We start from the raw sequence: 18582 nt of genomic DNA on the forward strand, positions 1-18582 counted from the left end.
CAGCTGCCCAGCACTGTGTAACATTACTATTTATGATCACACTATTACCGTTTAGTGAAAAGAGGTCAGCCAGGAACCTTTGGCCAGATCGATCTGAAAAACACTTCATGCAGGGTTAGATGCAGTAAAGCTACATCTTCGATATCAAGGTATTTCTGATTTTGACATGCATTTCAGCGCCTTCATGCGGTTTCAATGTCAGTATACAGAACTAGAGGCAGCCAATATATTGGCCCCTTGAATAATCGATGATTTATGGCTTGACATCCACGACGCTACATAATACACTTGTAAAATAACTTGACACATATGCTTTATTGGGGTCGACACTGACTAAAACTTCGACGGGTCAGGTTATCATACAGGAAGAAGTGACCTGGTCAAAACATGTAGGTCTACACAATGTATACCTATTTAAACTTATAAACGTCATACATAGTTTAACTAGATAATCAACATCCATACCGGACAACAATAGAAGACTATACGTCACCACTGACCACCAGACACGATTTCTATGCACAGGAAGTGATTCATTCATGAGTGTCCTGTCTGATTACTTAAGACCCCAGGAAACCTCTTGAACCGATGCGAATTAAAGACAGGGGAACATGGTGTCGATTTTTATCTTGGATATTTAAGGAAACATTGGCGAATAGACTCTGAATATCTCGTCGATTAAGGCTAGTTTCGTTTCTCAGCATTGCAATCAGCGAACATAAGCTTATCTCCTTTGGATTGTATCAGTCCTCTATTGAGACTACAATGAGACTTGCGATTTGACGTTTTTTGGAAAATCGGTTTTGGTTCCGAGGCGAGGACAACACGTCGACAGACAACGATATCATGGCAGCTCCACACGATAAGGCCGCTTTACAACATTCTACAGCTTCACCGCACGCGTTTTTCGACCCGTTAGAGTTAGAGTTCTTCAACGCCTCCAACAGTAGCGGAGCTACAGTTGAACCGTCAGGAACTGAAGTTTTTGTGGGTTCCGTCATCGCCACCATCGTATCATGTTCCCTCTCAATCATCGGTGCACTGACAATAATCTTCACCTTCATCTTCTTCAAGGAGATACGAACAACATCCCGGGGACTCTTGGTCTTCTTATCCATCGCAGACTTGATCACCGCTGCTAGTCTCCTGTACGGCATCATCGGGAATTTCCAAGAGAACTGTCTGGCTTGTCAGATCCAAAGTGCCTTCGTCTGCTTCGGGCAGACTAGCTCCTTCTTCTGGACCACTTCTGTGACAGTCTACCTGTACCTTACCATCGTGAAAGCGGACATCACTCTAGCTGGGAAGCTCCAGCGATACTTTCACGCCTTCAGCTGGGGTCTTCCGCTGGCAATCGTCATCATCGCTGGGTCATTGGACGGGCTAGGCTATGATTCGTCCAACACTTCCGTACGGTGGTGCTGGGTCTATCTGGAGAATCCACACTATGTTTTCTGGATGTTGTTCACGTGCAAGTTTTGGGAGTTTGTTGCCTATATCATCATACCCTTGCTGTGTATTCTGATGAAAGTGCACATCTACAAACAACGTGTAAGTACGATGTTATCATAGTAGACATACGAGCTATAAACGTATACCATAGGAACTACCGTACTTGCAGTGTGTGCTTGCAAGGCAGGATAAGTAATTCTGAAGGCGATGTTTCTCTTGGATGTCGTTGGGCGATGGAATAGCTTCGTTCCTATGGACATCGATGGGGGTTTCTATCAAAGTATTTCTTTCTAAATCATGCAGCAAGCATATCGTTAGTCTTTTACATGTTTTGCGTTACAGAGGAGGCGCCGACCGTCCACATTGATGATACAAACAGATACAATGGAAGCCCTGGTTCGCATCAATAGGAAGCTGCTTTTCATCCCAACAGTCTTCATCCTGCTGCGAATCTGGGGGACACTCCGGTTTATTCTTTACCTGGCAGACAGCCCTGTCGTGTCAGACCCAACGCTGGTCACCCTCCATGTAAGTATTGAGCCAGGAAGGTGTTTTCAGATAGTTCTGACCAAGGGAACTTGGCAGACCTCTTGTCAATAAACCACAAATTGTTTTACCGTACTGTCCTATCAAGGGTTACTAAGGGTAAATCGTGATAACATTGACTCCGACTAAACAGTCAGCTTCCAATAGGCCTTCATCGGCAAAGGTATATAAACGTAATGAAGTCGTTATCTTCGTCAGCTTCGGAACCTTACTTGCCCGCCTCGAGAAGAGAGAGAGAGACCATGCAACTTGGGTTTGAGAAGTTCATATCATCTGGGGAGGTATAAATTGAAATTTTTCATACTTCTGAATATGCTTCTTTGTTTTCAAGGGAATAGGAAACTCATTCCAAGGTGGCGCAAACTGCATCCTGTACTGTTTACTCACTACGAAGATCCAACAGAAGTTAAAAGAATCGTTTTTGTATCTCTTCAAGTGTGTTCCATGTCGGAATACCTCGGCGGACCCTAACGACAGCCCGTGGGACAGAAACAAGTCCAAGTGTTCTCCGTGCAGCCCTTGCTGCTTACGGAAAAAGACCTTCGTGCACGTCAAATCATTGGACTACTATGATAAATTGGGGGCTGGGGAGTCCACCAAGTTACTAGACCATTGACCGACAAAAAACTACTTTAAGCAATTTAAGCAATATAAGAATTTAACCAGCGATGGTTCAGTAACCTAAGACATCTTTGGTCGTAGCATTGTTATACAAAGTTCATTGCGCCAGGTTTAGTCCGCAGTGGTTTGGTTGGTATAAAGTATGACGCTATAGGCGAAATGACAGCTCTACCCGATGGTGTTTGGTGAGACAATTGCAACCAATGCCGACAGTCATGTATCAATTTCTAGACTTAGATACCTCAAACTAGGAATTGAAATGTAATTTTTATTTGCTGCTTCCCGCTTTTTCATCCAGAATACACATTACTACACGATGGATTCTACATGTGCATCCTCTAACACTTCATGTTGCATGCCACAATGCACATAAAACCAATGGCAGCAAACACGCCAGAAAACTACTGTACATCCTTTTTAGGGGAGAAGTCGCTTGAGTTTCAGTTGAAGTGACAGTTCTACGTTGAAGTGACAGTGTTCCTAAGTTGTACATCCTTGGACTTCTGCCACCTGCAACAGGTCATCACCAACACTACAACACAAAGAACAACCCCGACACTTTGGAGGACAATCCGTGTTGTGACCTGTTCGACATCTGGCGGGAAGTGACTCCATCGGTCTAACTCGTATATCTCGGTGTAATCTTTACAGATTGTTGTGTACGTTGTTCCTACGCCTGGGGCTACAGTTGTAGCGGTTTCGTTGTAACACTGGTGTTTGATTATATCACATGTTACCCAAATACTGCCATTGTAAGTGCATCCATATAGATCACTGTCCTGGACGAGCCCACGGCCATGCCAAGCAACGAAGAAAATCACGGCAGCCGCAGTGAAAAGGTGAAAGATAAGGTAAACGTTCCTCTGTTTGTCCTTGCTGCTACGGCTTCGAGGGTCGTTGCAAAATATGCTAATACATATACAAAGAGCTCCTGCCCAACAACCGGTGTAGATCTCATATCCGTACAATAGGTGCATCCCTCCAAGGCCGCCGATAACACAGATACCTAACCCTGCGATGAATATCAACAGGTGAAGAATGCGGACTACCTTTGGTAGGGGTTGTTCAGTGGGTGTGGGTCTTCCTCGCTGTGAGGTTGACTGTCGTTGTCGGGTGTTCCTTGGAGCAGGCGCGCTCTCTGAGCTCGCGGATGGCTTGGCCACTGGTGGAAGGGTAGACATACCCACGACAGAGCTTCCATGCGATCGAACTTGCTGGTTCAGCGGTACTGAGACGATCATGAACTGATTGTTGACCGTGTCTTCATACGACGGAGGTGGGGCGTTCGGCAAGGGCTGTGCTTCAGCATACTGTGGGACAGGTATTGGTTGCGACACGGAGTAGTCTGTCGGATATAAGGCATTCTCAAACTGTGCTACACGGACAAGGCTTGGTAAACCACCGCTCGTGTTAGGACCAGAATATGGATGTTGGGTACTCTGCCCTGGTTCTTCTGTAATACTCGGGTACGGTGGAAGTACCTGTAGTTGTAGATTGGCTTGGTAGGCTGATGGCATTACACCCGGAGGGAATGCTGCGCCGTGAACGGACGCCGGCCGGGGCTGCATTTGCGCGGCCGTGGTGCTCCATGCTGTAAAGGTAGAAGGGCCAGTTGAAGAGGGCATCGGTTGAATATTTGCCGTGGGTTGGTCTGTGGAGGCCATCGTTTGATTTTGCGCCGAAGAGGTCCAGGCTGTAATGGTTGAAGGAACAGCTGGTGATTGCGTGGTCGGAGCTTGCGCCATGGATTGAGTAGACTCAGTGGCCTCCTGTGGAAACAAAGAAGACAGAATAAATAAACTGCAGTGAGAAAAGGTTTGGAGAGGATGTAAAGCCGATTTCGCAGACCGTCCTGTGACATTTTCCACAACCCACAAGGGTGGTTGACACTGGGCTCCTAGAAGGAGAACGTCGCTCCTCTCCTCTACGCCAGGAGCAGGATTTTAACATAGCCCGGCATATCGCTACTAGATTCACTGATTATAAGAGATAGCTAGATCTAGCAGAAAAGTGGCCGAATATTCAATGGAAGAATTGGTCCATAAAATGAGCTGTTTTCGCACAGCGGCCCATAAGGACGTGGGCCTACTTCTGGTGAAGTGTTCATCTTCGAACCGTATATACATCCACACAAGAAAATGAGTATCCAAGACAATAATCACTCACCATAGGGGCCCGATATGACAGGAGGAAGCCGAATCAAGAGTAAGTCCAAGCAAGTTTTGGTCCAATCCGAACGCCAAGAAACCAGACGGCAAAAGACTCGAGTTTCAATAAGCTATGCTGGCTGCCTTCTCCTTTTTACACTAAAGTGTGGTAACGTACCGACTTGTTGGCAAGCTTTAATTACCCAAATAAAACAGGGCATGTATGTGCTACATGCCTACATTTAAAAAGCGTATGCTAGTGTTATGAGAGAATTAAAGGTGTGCATGATAAAAATCAAAAGTAAAATAAAGTCTCATTTTAAGGAAAATGGAGTTATATTTGACATTTGACATTCTTAAGGACATGCATTCCCAAAAAGATGGTAACAAATGACAGGAATGTGTCTGTAACTGTTTCAATGAACTTGCAGCATACTATTTTTTAAAGACCTCACATCAGAATTCTGTGTTGATAGTTTTAATTCACGACATACTACCTTTAAGTCGGGCCTACCGCCAATGCTAAACCAAGCGTAGGCCTACCACAGGTCTTGTACGTTCTGTTATTCTACAGGGGTTCGAATGATCCGTTTAGACTTCCCATAACTGCTTAGTAGAGTTTCTTTTTTCGAAGTCATATCAGTGCTCCGGTGTGCCGATGGCCGAAGAAGACTTCGAATGGCGAATCGACCCATACAATTTAATTGCAGAAGTCAGAGAAACCTGATTCCTGAATGACTAAATACAAACAAACATGATATTTTATTATCAACACGTGGCTTTCATTCTAGTCTATACACTATTTACATTGAGTAATGTTATGATGCCATTTTACACAGTATAGTACACGTTGGTACAGGTTACCATCGCAAATACAGTTACGGTTACAAACTCTCGCTTTTCACAGCTTTTGAGTTAAAAGAGTTATTATCATGCAAAGACTAGTTTTGATAAACAGCACTAACGTCAGCAAAAACTGGAAAGTCCAGTCGATGGGACCAAAAACTGGAAAGTGCAGTCGATGGGACCTGCCCATTTCACTCTAAAAGGGAAGTGCATAGTGGCATGTGGTACATTCGCCCCTGATGGCTTGCTCAGATTCGATTGTCAAATTGCTCACTCCCCACAAAGCCCGGGTTATCACCTGCCCTGTCTTTCTCACGGTCCGAGTTTACGAATGGATGATTGGAAGACGATGACAGCCTACTGGGCCTTGCATTTCGCAGCCTCCCGTTGGACATAAAGTGCGACACCGTCTCCCTGAACAAATTCCACGTCTTTCTGTTACAAATAAACGCTACGAAAATGAAGATTCCTTGTGAGCAGTTGGCCAGCGTGAATAGTAAATTCAAAATGTGCAACATGTAGCAGACAGTAGCAGTTGCGTCGTCGCCCGCAAAGGCGCTGATGAATGATGACGTCAGACCAAACACCCAGGTGAAACCCAACAAGGTCGAGATCTTCACGTAAATCCTGAAGTCGTTCTCAACAAGCTTCTGTGAGACGACGACTTGGTCAATAATGGAGACGCGGCGGACCTCGTGTTGGGCAGACGATTTCTTAGACGCCCTGATCGCAATGATTGTCTTGGAGAAAAGCACGGCGTTTGCGAAGACGATGATGATTACTGGACCGCCAAAGGCAACCAGGGCAGCAGTGGGCTGCCGTATCCAACATCCCCTGACGTTTGCGAAGCCCGATGCGAAGTCGGCCAAATCGTATATATTGGTGGAGTTAGTTTCAGATCCAGAATAATTGGAATTCTTGATTCCGTCGTCATCTTTGGTCCAACCGTAGCCAATACTGGCATCCTGATTATCTGCGATCTGTATGAAGTCTATTGCAGCGCATACCCCGACGATAGCTGCAGGAGAACCCCAGGCGTACAGCATATACTTCCACAGGTAGCGCCCAATCTTTTGACATCGTTTTCCAGCGCCAGTTTGGCTAAAGGTTCGGAAGACATCGTAGGCCAAGATGTTCATCCAGAAAAACGCGGCCAGAAATAGGTAGTGAAGAGTCATTGCTATTGCGATGCAAAGACCTCGGCATTCGTCCTTGCTGGAGCCAAACAGGAACAACGACTGGGCCAGCAGAAGGGCCAAGGTCAGGTTGATTGTGCAATAGCCTGGAAGGTTACGGAGCTGATCCAAGATGGCGTACACCACCAAGGTAATCACCATGGTTACAATGGACAGGATACCAACAACTGCAGTGGCGTAGTTCTGGATGCTGTAGAAGATCCATTGATTTTCAAAGTTACAATTCGACGCGAATTCTAAAGCTGTCATGTTGATAATACGACGAATTGTGTCCTCATCTGCTATGCAGATTTCCACCCCGTCTTCGAAATCTGAATAGGCATTTTCGGGGAATATTTCTCCATGGTAGACCATCGACTTGTTTGGAAGGATCTTGTATTCCTTGGGGTTTAGTTTCACCATCGGACACGACCTTTCCGCGATACTTACAGCACAAACAAAAACGAAGCCCGTAATTTCTTTCCCCAAAATATCACCTTGCACAACAACCGTTAAATCAAAGTTCCCAGCGGTATAAAGCGTGTCCGTTTTGTTGATGTAAATCGCTGTTGTTGTTTCGTTATTTACAACATAGTTCGTCAGTACCGTGAAGTCCTTATCAAGGTAGAGGATCTTGTGTCCGTTCCAACACCACTCGTCTTCGGCATCGTCGCTCAACCGAGTCACATTCACCTTAAAGACGACAGTGTTCATTACTGTCAACGTCGACATGTCCTTCAATTTCGCTTCAAAGATGACTGCTTCTTCCGGATTGGCCTCTAATTCCACACATATTTTCAATGCAACATTTTCCACACCGTCGACAACATCGAATTGGGGTATGTTGTTAACACTAACATTACTGTCCGGGGAATATACATGGACTTGAGTCAACCTGTCCTTGGTGATATTAAGGTAGCTACTGACACTATCGCGCAGCTGGACTTCCTTGAACTCCTCCGAGGTGTAGAATTCCTCGTCCGCTTTTGGGACAACGACATCTAAAACAACATAGACTCGTTCGTTAGTTGAACTTTTGTTCAACTTTGCAATCTCCGTCAGCAGAGTACACTGACCGTCAACTGGTTCGTATCCCTTTTCACAGTGTGTTTTCCGACACTGTTCGGCAAATGGGTCGTAGATTTCGTCTGCCGAGCACAAGGCCACCGTAGAGGCACTCGGGTTCTGACTTGCGCCGCTGAACAATATGTGCGTCTTTCCATTGAAGCCGAAGTTCATCAGGATCGAAAACGAGGCGGTGAATGTCGGTGCTGGGGCAGGTGCAGGGGGACCGATAATTAGGAGCCCAGGTTGTTTATCAACGACATTAAATTTGGTGTCCTTGGGGTGTTTAGTGCGGCCAGGTCGCCGGGGCTTCAGGCCACAGAACAGTGGCGGGTAGGCTGGATTCGGGGCAAGAAACTCAACGCGGCACGATTCCTCAATCATCTGCAACAGGTGTTGCGTTCGATTATTTGACGAAAGAATGCCTGCCACGTGTTCATTCTTTTCGCATGCGACTTGTTTCTTCCAAAATGCGATAGTGTTAGCTTCAATTCCGTTACAGCGTGCGCAGTACAAGTTTTTGTACGTGTAGCCATCTTGGTCGGTAACTGGTAAAAAACAGCTCGCATCGTCACACCTAGTTTTTTTACTTTCGCATAACAACCTGTCCTTTTTTTCCGAAACGACCGTGTCCTCGCCGCTTCTGCACGTACTGACAAAGATGACAGGGTCTTTGTCGTAATCTGGTAAAGCATAACAATCCGTCAACACAGTCATCCCCAAGGAAGAAGCAGCCATTAAAGTAAGCGGATCTCTTCGTCGACTCTTCGGATTTTCCTTGAGACAGAAATGGTTGTAATCTGGGCAGCAATCGTCCCGTATCAAACAGTCTACGTCACACAGACAGTTTCCACTTCCATAGTTAGGAGAGCCTGGTGTCTCGTCACAGTTTAGGTCGCATGAGCCTTTTGATTCTAGCACCGTGTTGGTATGTGAACCGGTCGCATGGACCGGGAGGGCAATGAGAGGCACAAGAAATAACTGCATCGCCAAGACCCTTAGAAGCATGAAGGTAAATTTGGTGTGCATCTCTAAGCATGAAAGTATCGCACACTGTGCGTTACGTTTCATCGTGCTATGAGACTGACGTATGGACACAGAGTCCGAGTTTGGGAGTCGAAATATGTACAGGTATCACTAGGTAGTTTATGACACTTGCATGTCTCCAGTGTTACGAGACTGACGTATGGCACAGAGTCCAAGCCGGTTCGAAATCAAAACTCCTCGCAATATCCCAAATTATCATCACTTATACAGCTACAGCTAACCGAACGTCACTAGGATCTCGAAGCGAATCAACACAGAAGCATTAAGACAATAGACAACTCGTTCACTTAAACACATTCCATAATACCGCCGGAATAAGCAGAGTCGTTCGCCGCCACAACTCGGTGACTTCGAATCATAGGTTTGGGGTCGTTTTCTTCACCTTACAGTGTCTCTTTCATCAGTCCAGATCAGATATCTTCAGCCGCGATTAATGACAACACAATCTATTGTATCAGCATTATTCACCCTAGTACATCGAAGTTAGAATCTTTCTGTTCAAACGGAAACGAATTCCATCAATGTCCATCTGAAGAAGGATCAACAAACGACTGATGTCTATCTCCATCAAAGGAAGCATCATCAAAACCTGCCAAACCGGTCGCAAGCGGCAACATTTTCTGATTAATGACACCTACTTGCACTATATTTCCTATCTGGGATAGTACCAGCTGTTTTTAGATTGTTACATTTTACCTTATAACTGTAGCACTCTCGAGATTGAAATCTATAAGCCTTTGATAAAAAGGGCACTGAGATAAAAGTTGAATGACATTGGCTTTGAAAACGTTCCCGCTAGTGATAAGTTTGATAAGACGTATGACATCAACTCATTTAAATTCAACAAAAATAAGATTCAGCCATCGCGTGTTTGGCGTTGCGTCCCCAAACAACTTGCAACCAAATATATTGCTCTTGACCACTGCGTGACCGCGACACATGTTACTACTCCTGGTCTGCCTTGAAGAGCCGGTGGCAGCACCAATGCACCTGTATCTTCAATCATACCTTGTCTTGCATGCTGATCCAAATGTGTTCGCTGTGAGGAAGCAATTTCAATTGTCGACATTTTAATAAAGAAATGAAAGTGCAATAAATTCTTCAAAAGATTGGCCATGTCATTATATTTCAAAACGTTATAAAGATGAGAAATAAACAACCTATACAACTGAACTCTAGAAGCAATAAGATGTTTTCTGTAAGGGTGAATGCGGTCGAGTAGAGATGCCCTACATATACTGTTCGCTCTTAATCATATCACAGTTTAACTATTCACACAGTCCGTAAGAAAGTCAGGCTTCCATTTTTTGCCTCACGTTGGGACGGCCTGATCATCCGCGTCCACTTGACTCAAGTCCACCTCCAAAGTTCGACCCGATTCATCCAGAACAGTCACGGAAATACCCGCAACACTCGCAACACTTTCGCATGAGCCGAACTCGGATGTATCCAATTTCTCCCTACTGGCCCGAGGAGTACCGAGAGGCGTCGTGCCCTCATATTTCCATGCAGTCTTTTTGACGGATCCAGAACGAGGCCGAACAGACCGCTTGCTGCCTCGTTTTGACGATGTCCTTGATGGCGGCTGCGATGGTGGCTTCTCTTTCTCTCTCTTGTTTGCCATGCATGCCCTGATCACTAGAAACAAAGGAGAAATCATTAGTACATGTTTGGACATGCAATTTCGGAGTAGTTTTGCTTTCTCTGATACTAGTAGCCTACTGTTCGAGCGGCAAGGACTGGATGGCGTCCGTCTTGAGATATAGGCTGAACTATATCTGGGGACTGAAGTACCTTGATAAAGTCATCAATTAAAGATGCTGCTGTTTAGGAAAGGTAATTGGAAGAGTTCATTCAAGTGATCGTCTAATGATGAGGGCTGTGTATTTCCAGCTGAACCATAGCAATACTGCGCTTTTCTACTGTCGTACCAAACTTACCTCCTACAAGGAACAGTATGCCAGTGATAGACCCCACCGTGATCCCCATCGTAATGGCCGCAATAGTCTCGGGCGAGCGGCCATTGTAACTTGTCGTGAAGGAGAAACAACACTCTCTGTCCTTGCCTAAGGTCACAGTGAACGTACTCTCGTTCCATAATGGCTCAATCTCGTCCACTCTCACGATACAGACGACATAGGTCGTGAAAACCTCGAGGCCACCGAATGTCAGATTGGTGTGATTTCCATTCGGAATGTCGTAATATTTTATTACTTTGGGGGGTTTCTTGACGTATTTTTTGTATAACGCTGCACGATAGTTTACCAGGATGATCGGGTCTTTCCAAGTGAAGGCTACGTCTTCGGTAGTAATGTTCCAATTTAGGATATGTTTCAGTTTAATGACATCACATCGATCACCCGTGAAGTCAGCCCCGCAGGTGCACGTGGCGTTTTGTTCCGGTTCCTCCTTGCATTGTTGAGGAAGGTAACATGGTCGATCCAAGCATGTTGTCCTATTCCCCGTCCAGGTCACATGCGTCGGACTTAGGCCGCAGACGAAGCAGATGATCAGGCACAGAAGCAGTACTGCCCTCAGTGGATTGTATGTCATAACTCTAATTACTGATGACCAATCCATGTTGAAGGGAAATATCTGAAAGTAAACAAATTCAGCGTTGTTAACTATGTTTGCACAGAGCAAATAGTGAGATTGTTTGCTATTATCAACATCATACGTGTACATGAACATGTATATATTTCCGTACATAGCTCCATATCCAATCTTGTGGAGGAAGTTTGGGCGTAATCTTCATTGAGATCCGAACGGATTCAGTTCTCCCGAATTCGCCTCACAAAGATGGCTGTGGTACGAAACTACTTGACCAAATCAAGTCTCACGCCCCCGTCCACTTGGAGTCAGTGGTCTTTGAGTCAGGGAGGGTACATGTACGTAGATGATCATGCAGACATTCTTACCTAGCTTGGTCAGACTTCCTGGTTCCACAGCATATGCTATCTGTAATCTTCCAGGAGAAAAGAAGCCAATTCAGCAATAATGATTCACAATCCTTGAGTACTGGCACTACTGGTTACTCTAAGGCATACAGAACAACCAGTTAGCTTACTGGTGTTGTTCCGGGCTTCGAATTGCCACTGATGTTGAACAGAATGTGACATCATCCACAACAAACCCTTTCCGACACAGCACACACCAAATGCTATTCCACCAGGCGTATTCATTCTGTGAACAACACGACCATTCATTGAAAGGTTTATGCCAGGCTGGCTCTGAATAATGCTTCGATATTCACGTACTGAGAGCTCTCGATATCACTGACATGCATGCTATGCCGGCCCTACTCTTGACGTGTCTCAAGTGGGTCTAGGTAGGCTTCTATTGGCAGTGGACCAACTCGCGAACGATGAGTGCAGGTGATTATCAGAAGTTTGCCTCTGCGATTGACAAGCCGTGCGCGTTCATTAGAGTGGACGGGACGTGGGGATAAACAGTGCACGTAATGCGACTCTACGACCACAAGGGTTTTCTTGATCTCGTCTCGCCTCTCCAGTCGACTCCAGTCGCCTCTACAAGAAGGCTTTATTTAGTTAGTCTGACATTCACTCCTAGATGACCAGCGTGACGAGGCATAGCTAGTCCTCATAGTGCATCACCCTCATGGAATGTGGTGTTTGGCTTCAGTAGGCTCCCTGCCGACTTTAAGTCTCTGCCGAGTAAAGAATCTTGCCTGATCAAATATTCAAGGTAAGAAATCATTGAAACAATTCCTCAAGGAGAGATGACCTTGAATGACATGATTCCCGGGCCTGACTAAGGTTAAAACAGGACATAGATAGCAATGGTATCTATACCGTCTAAAAACAAGTCTTTGTCATGAAATTAGAGGTTTTAAAGATACCTCATACCGAATAAGAACATCTGTAATGTTTTGTTCTACCGAGCGAAGGGCCATGGTATCTACTTGAATTCTTATGTTAGCATTTCAAACAGCGCATTTTTAACTTTCGTTGCTGTATGGTAACACCGAAAAACGTGAAACCGTGGTTTGGTGCTTTCAAATGAATGTGCAACAGAAAGAAATGTCAATCATGACAAGGAGAACAGCAGACTGCCGCAAAATATCCGAATTGTTCGATGTCCACAAATTGACTACTTCAAGTCAAAACATTGTTATCTGCCTAAAAATAAAACGGTCCTATCTTTTCTCTGCCCTTACCTAAGTCTTTGATCATGTTAATCCTGGATTTCCCGATAAATATTTGATAAGATTCTAAATTGAGTCATTTAAATGTTGATAGCTCATAAAACTGGCCATAAGGACTGTTCCCATGGCCATGACCAAATCACTTCATAAAATGTAACTTGTGATTGCAGATATAATCAAGGCGATTTCGGCTGCATAACCAGGAGGCTACACTTATTGACAAACATCCCACGTGTGCAGCTCTCGACCAAGCTTTCGGAATCTGCAAAGCCACCCCCACGAGGTGAGTTATTACTTGTTTGTTTGTTTTTCTTCATATTTCTTCTTGAATAAGTGTATTCTGGCGATGAAGCTATGCCTCAGATCAATCTCAGTAATGACTACTTTCTTTACTGCGAAAAGAACATGATAGGGGCAAATGGATGGACATGAGGTTTCCTCCCTTAGCTTACTACACTGTATGAAAGCAATTTAACAACCACACTGTGGCTAAATTTAGCCAATCTTAATGACCAAAAGGTCAGGTCAAGTGAAACTTCAAAGTCTCACATGCCGCTTTTTGGCTTTATGTGGATTTGGCCTTTGACCTGTTGGTAGCTCGATGCAATGTCTAAAACAACATTTATTGCAATGTTTTTCAGCATGGATAAGTTGTTGATCTTCCTGGTTGTCTGCCTGGCGGCTCAGCCCCTTCTGGCCTCGCCCCTGCTCAAGAAGCATCTCAGGGGGCTGCTGGGTAAGAACAACATGTAGATTTTACCATTCGATCACCTCTGGTCGAAAGTTTGAGGAAGTCCTCCAAAACTACGTCTTGAATGCCTCTTTCTGAATGGTTCAGAGGACAGTTTTGGTGAAACATGAATTGACGACTTCTGATTGGGTCAGACACTACATAGGGAGTCTTGCTATATATACGTATAGCTTTTCTCAATCGATGTTACGCCATGGATAGACAGTTCACCGAACCAATTAATTGAGAGATACAATGTCGAGTGCAATACGGAATGAGTACGCTGAACAGGGGATTTGAAAGAATCCGCAATATCTACTCTATTGCCTGAAACATTACTCATGACCATTTTCAACCGCAACCTTTCTCTTCCAGATAACATTGACTTCGGCAACATGGGGATGATCTGCACGTGCGAGATCCGTTGCTGTCCCGCCAAGCCGAGCAAGCGGTTCGTCCAGAGGAGAAGTCTCCCCAAGTCCATCAACAATGCTCAGCTCAGCTCAACAAGATGCTGCGGCTGTACCGACTGTGGAGCCAACGGAATTCTGTTCCCTGGGCCAATCGGAAAATAGATGGCGACACCTGACGCAGTATGGCGGACAGGCGACTTCCGGTTTATCCGTGACGATGTTTCTTTGACAAAACTTCAGTGTAAATTTATTGTACAATAAAAAAGTAGATTTTAGTTTATTCACCCTTTATTTGTGTTTTATCGACTTCTGATTTAACAGCAAAAAACACAATCACAGATTCGGATTACGACGACTACACATTTAGGGATTTCCGAATGCGATACTTTGGGGACTTCTGGTTGTCTTCACAACCGCTCAGCTATCATCGTAAAGAAGCCAACCACAAACCTTTATCTCAGGAATCGTCTGCTCTGAGGTTCTATCGGAATGGAGGATTTGTTACAATTGAAAATGTTTCCATGTTCGTGCCCGTGTCCGTGAAGCAACCTTTTTGAGGTTTACGTCATGGTTTTGTGTTTATACGTGCTGCCTTCTGTCCCAAAACTGTTTGATTAGAAAACCAACTGCGGCGCAAACAGCCAGAGATGTCACCAGCGTCGCAAGGCCCATCTGCCCTACCCCACAATGGACGCCATAACAGTCCTTCGCACCGGAAGTTGCGTTTGAAATCTGCCCATCGTAAATCTCACCAAAGGCGGTCTGCATCCCGAACCCACATAACGCGTCGAAAATTTTTATAATCCCAAAGTGTAAACCTAAATGAGCAGTTCCAAAATGTTCGCTGAGAATCGTTGTTCCGAATGTGTAAGAGCTAGCAATTGATACACCGACCATAATACACGCCGAGAGCAATCCGGCAAACTCGTCCATAGTGAATATTAAAGTAAAGTAACTTATTACCGAAAGCATGTCACCCCCGATGAGAAATACTATTCTGGGGACTTTAGGGTACAGATAGTCCGATAGAGGGCTCAGAACGAATCGCATCACGATTCCTGCCACAGAGATCGCCATAGTCAACGGCCAGTTATAATGAGTCTGATGCACAGATTTCGTCATGGCGGTGAGATTGTTTATAAACATACCGGTCGTTGACGCGAGAAGAACGAAAGCCCACATCAGACATTGGAACTTTATACTCAGGAATGTCCCCCATAATCCAGGTTTTACGTACTCCCATTGACTTTGTTTATCCTCTCTCGCCATAGTTACGGCGCGTGGATGTGACTCGCGCGCCGTCGTCTCCGTATCCTCCATTCCTTCCTCCTGCAAGAGATCTTCCGAGCTTGGCGAATCGTTGAGCTGCTCCATCTCTACGTTTTCATCATCTTCCGGTGCACTAGGATAGATTCGCAGAAAGAAAATACACAGAATATAAACGGCTGCAGTCACAAGCAGCAGCGTTAAAATAAATCCTGACAGGTTTTGGTGCCTCACATCAATTTCGTGTCCATTTATGTAAAACTCGGAATACAAACTGAAAAATACCATCAAGCCTGATCCGAACATCGTGTCGAGTAATGCCACGACCTTCGCTCGGTGTTTTTGTGGAAAGTTCTTCACACTCGTGACGAGCGATGCCATGTACATATAGAGGACGCCGTGATCTGAAAGTCAACGAGGAAATTGTGAGTTCTCAGTTACCTTTCAACAATGTCGAATACACCAATGCCAGCGTGAAAGTTTAGATTTATGTTTAAGGATGATATGATCACAGATGATTTACATCTGTGTCCGTTAGACGGCGTGCAGCTGACAAAAATGGCCACCAATGTTGACCAACTCATCAGACTCATGCTTATACATGTAAATAATTCTTCTTCTTAACGTATTATTAGGTCGGTAGATGTCACGAATCCAGGTGTGGTTTTCACCGTTGTCTTCCGTTCCCCACAGCTTCTTCATGGCATTTTGATCCTTCGACCAAGTCGTTCTCCGCCGTGCTCGTGTCTACACCAGCGATACAGACCTGAGCGGCACAGATGACTTGATAACGATCAGATATCCCCAGAATTCAGCTAACGGAATTCCAGGATAGGACCATCATATTTGGTATCTCTCGTGACAGCACGAACGCGTGATCAGGCCGGTTTACTTACTTGCTAGAAAGAAGTAGAAGCTAAACAAAGAGCTCCGTGTCGAGTAATAGTCGGGTTGAAGGACGGCACTGTAAACCAGACCATAGCCAATTGTACTCAGGACGAAGCCAATAATGTTGGTGCAGAGAGGGCCGAATTTGTCGTAGATGATCCCAGCAGGTAGGACGAGGTTCGTGCCGACAATGTGCATCGCAGCCACCACAGCAACTGGAAGAAAAATGAACAGATGTTATCGTTACAAGAGCCAGCCATAAGGTTTCTTGCCAATGACTATTGGACCCATGTCTTCCTATTTCCGGTCACCTCACCAGGTTGGAGGCGATTGGTTAGTTGCCAGCAACTGTCTCGGTGAAACAGAAATACATTGGTCTGATTGGACACAACTATGGAAGTCTTTTTGACGTGGACAGCAGCCCATGCCAACAAAGCAATTATGTTCTCTCAGTCGCAGGAGTGCTCATGGCTGAAAGGAGGCAAAGACATATTTACGAACCTTCCGTTTGTGAGTAGTTGAATGTCTTCTTCAGCGAATTAGCGTAGATGCTGAATACGGAGGTGGAGCCCGCGACCAACTTGGCAAGACATGCCACGCCTAGTGCTACGTAACGTTTCCTCGAGGTCGGGTCGCACGTGCAGCCGCCACTTTTGATCGCCATATTTGTTTATGGCTTATCAATCCTCGAGTGTCGTTGTCAATGTTTAGCTCACCAGTAAAGCCTGATTTGGTTTCAGCATCGCTGAGGTCTTTTCCTCTCGGACTTCTGAAAGGAAATGATGGCGTTGGTGCGTTGAATATATATTTCAATGTTGTCACTAGGACAAAAGCATGGCAAATGGCGAGTAGTAACAAAATATCAAAATACACAGAAATTGGATGAAACTGCACTAACCTGTAAATCATATAGAAGCATATATTTAATGTTGTCACTAGGACAAACGCATGGCAAATGGCCCAGACCACTGGCAGAGAGAACCCACTTAGGCCTACACCCAAAACACTATTAGAATGACAAAGGAAATAAACAAATATGTCTACTGTATCATTATATTCCCTGGGGCGTCATGGCTTCTTTTATTTTTAGATATATGGATATGGTTATTGAGAACACAGGGAAGATATATACACAAATAAACGATTGCTGAAATAATTGCACTATATATTGTACTGGTTTGAACAAATCGTTGACTGATTGGTGAAAATCAATTATCACATCATTCCAATCAAGGCGGTGATGAATTCCTGAGGATAATCAATGTGTCTGCGACTGCACCACACGTGGTCAGGTCTGTGGCTGTTGTGGTCACCATCCTCGAGCACCCTGTTCAGTCGTAGGTTCCTCTCCTCGCGCGTGTTTAGCAAAGGGAGAGGCCTGAGTTCAGATTGCTGGTCGTAGGTGTGCTTGGAAGTATGGATTGGACAACGAAAAAGAAACAGTCTCTCGGGTGTTATCTCTTTACCTATAAGCCGATAAATAGCCGGTCTCCCTACGCCCCCCCCCCCCCGTCTACGAAGAGGGGGGAGGGAGAGGGGAGGGAGATCACACCATCGAAACATGATAAATGTATAGTATATACTCACCTCTTACTCGATTCAATCCGAGTTCTGTCCATGTATTGGCTTGTTGGCTTACTCTTACCCCGAACAGCTGTTCCATCTACCCAGCTGCTGTACTCTCTATTCTTAGTTTAATATCTAATCAGCCGACATTGTGTGCACAGTAGGAATTGCATAAAACGTCGACATGGGCCTATTGGTTGTTAAATATATACATGTAAATGATAGGCACTCACAGTGCTAAATATGTTTAAATTGCACTGATGTATGCAGAACAGGCCCATCAGAAGGCCCCCAGGGCATCTGCTGTTTAGAATCGAACATCAGAGTCGAATGTCCAAACATCTTCATTTACTGTGTTTCTACACAAATTGGTATTCCATCAGACCAGACACTAACTATGGCCAAAGGTACTTTCAGCAGTGGGCCTATAGACAAAGGTACAATCAGCAACATATATGATCTAGCTGTTGGCAAGATAGGCCTACCGACATCTGATTTGCTTTCATAAATGTGATGTCATCAAAAAGGTACAGCACCAGTGAGAAGGGAATTGTCTTGATCGATAGGCATATCTCAGTCAGGGGCGTAACATAACCCGAAGGTTAACACTTTTGGCTCTAACGTCAAACGTTCTCAGTTCGATCTCTGGTGCAAA

The 18582-nt window shown here is 45.0% G+C and overlaps 3 protein-coding genes and 1 long non-coding RNA gene across 9 annotated transcripts; 2 read left to right on the plus strand and 2 right to left on the minus strand.

Moving 5' to 3' along the window:
• Positions 1–366: 366 nt before the first annotated feature.
• On the plus strand, positions 367–3469 carry LOC135497296 (G-protein coupled receptor 157-like). Its single transcript, XM_064787073.1, has 3 exons — positions 367–1551; positions 1795–1980; positions 2330–3469. The coding sequence occupies exons 1-3, from the start codon at positions 847–849 to the stop codon at positions 2612–2614; spliced, it is 1176 nt and encodes a 391-aa protein (XP_064643143.1). The 5' UTR covers positions 367–846; the 3' UTR covers positions 2615–3469.
• Positions 3470–9941: 6472 nt separating this feature from the next.
• LOC135496869 (uncharacterized) lies at positions 9942–12180 on the minus strand. Its single transcript, XM_064786431.1, has 3 exons — positions 11818–12180; positions 10840–11494; positions 9942–10537 (listed from the first exon to the last, which is right to left on the minus strand). Exons 2-3 carry the CDS (start codon positions 11477–11479, stop codon positions 10212–10214), a joined length of 966 nt encoding a protein of 321 aa, XP_064642501.1. The 5' UTR covers positions 11480–11494; positions 11818–12180; the 3' UTR covers positions 9942–10211.
• A 1529-nt stretch (positions 12181–13709) lies between these two features.
• Positions 13710–14491, plus strand: LOC135496851 (uncharacterized). Its single transcript, XR_010448727.1, has 2 exons — positions 13710–13800; positions 14170–14491. It is a non-coding gene; the product is annotated as an uncharacterized LOC135496851 (long non-coding RNA).
• LOC135496849 (uncharacterized) lies at positions 14482–18184 on the minus strand. Of its 6 annotated transcripts, none has more exons than XM_064786403.1 (4): positions 17949–18084; positions 17078–17130; positions 16370–16576; positions 14482–15877 (listed from the first exon to the last, which is right to left on the minus strand). In XM_064786403.1, the coding sequence occupies exons 1-4, from the start codon at positions 17978–17980 to the stop codon at positions 14787–14789; spliced, it is 1383 nt and encodes a 460-aa protein (XP_064642473.1). In that variant the 5' UTR covers positions 17981–18084; the 3' UTR covers positions 14482–14786. The 6 variants fall into 6 exon arrangements, with proteins under 6 accessions (XP_064642473.1, XP_064642474.1, XP_064642472.1 ...); XM_064786404.1 differs by lacking the exon at positions 17949–18084 and adding an exon at positions 17260–17332; XM_064786402.1 differs by lacking the exon at positions 17949–18084 and adding an exon at positions 18161–18184 and having other exon boundaries at positions 14484–15877; positions 16863–17130.
• Between the last annotated feature and the right edge of the window lie 398 nt (positions 18185–18582).

This window comes from Lineus longissimus, chromosome 12 (assembly GCF_910592395.1).
Source record: "Lineus longissimus chromosome 12, tnLinLong1.2, whole genome shotgun sequence".
In the NCBI taxonomy this organism is placed as follows: Eukaryota; Metazoa; Nemertea; class Pilidiophora; order Heteronemertea; family Lineidae; genus Lineus; species Lineus longissimus.

Bases quoted from the DNA above. Each gene is read 5' to 3' on its own strand.
- LOC135496849 (XM_064786402.1), bottom strand. From the start codon at position 17,025: ATGGCGATCAAAAGTGGCGGCTGCACGTGCGACCCGACCTCGAGGAAA. The intron at 16,577-16,862 runs GTTCGTAAATAT...TTTTTCTTCCAG, and splicing joins CAACTACTCACAAACGGAAG to TTGCTGTGGTGGCTGCGATG. The intron at 15,878-16,369 runs GTAAGTAAACCG...GTTGACTTTCAG, and splicing joins CTTCTACTTCTTTCTAGCAA to ATCACGGCGTCCTCTATATG.
- LOC135497296 (XM_064787073.1), top strand. From the start codon at position 847: ATGGCAGCTCCACACGATAAGGCCGCTTTACAACATTCTACAGCTTCA. The intron at 1,552-1,794 runs GTAAGTACGATG...TTTGCGTTACAG, and splicing joins TGCACATCTACAAACAACGT to AGGAGGCGCCGACCGTCCAC. The intron at 1,981-2,329 runs GTAAGTATTGAG...TTTGTTTTCAAG, and splicing joins CAACGCTGGTCACCCTCCAT to GGAATAGGAAACTCATTCCA.
- LOC135496869 (XM_064786431.1), bottom strand. From the start codon at position 11,479: ATGGATTGGTCATCAGTAATTAGAGTTATGACATACAATCCACTGAGG. The intron at 10,538-10,839 runs GTAAGTTTGGTA...CTTTGTTTCTAG, and splicing joins CATACTGTTCCTTGTAGGAG to TGATCAGGGCATGCATGGCA.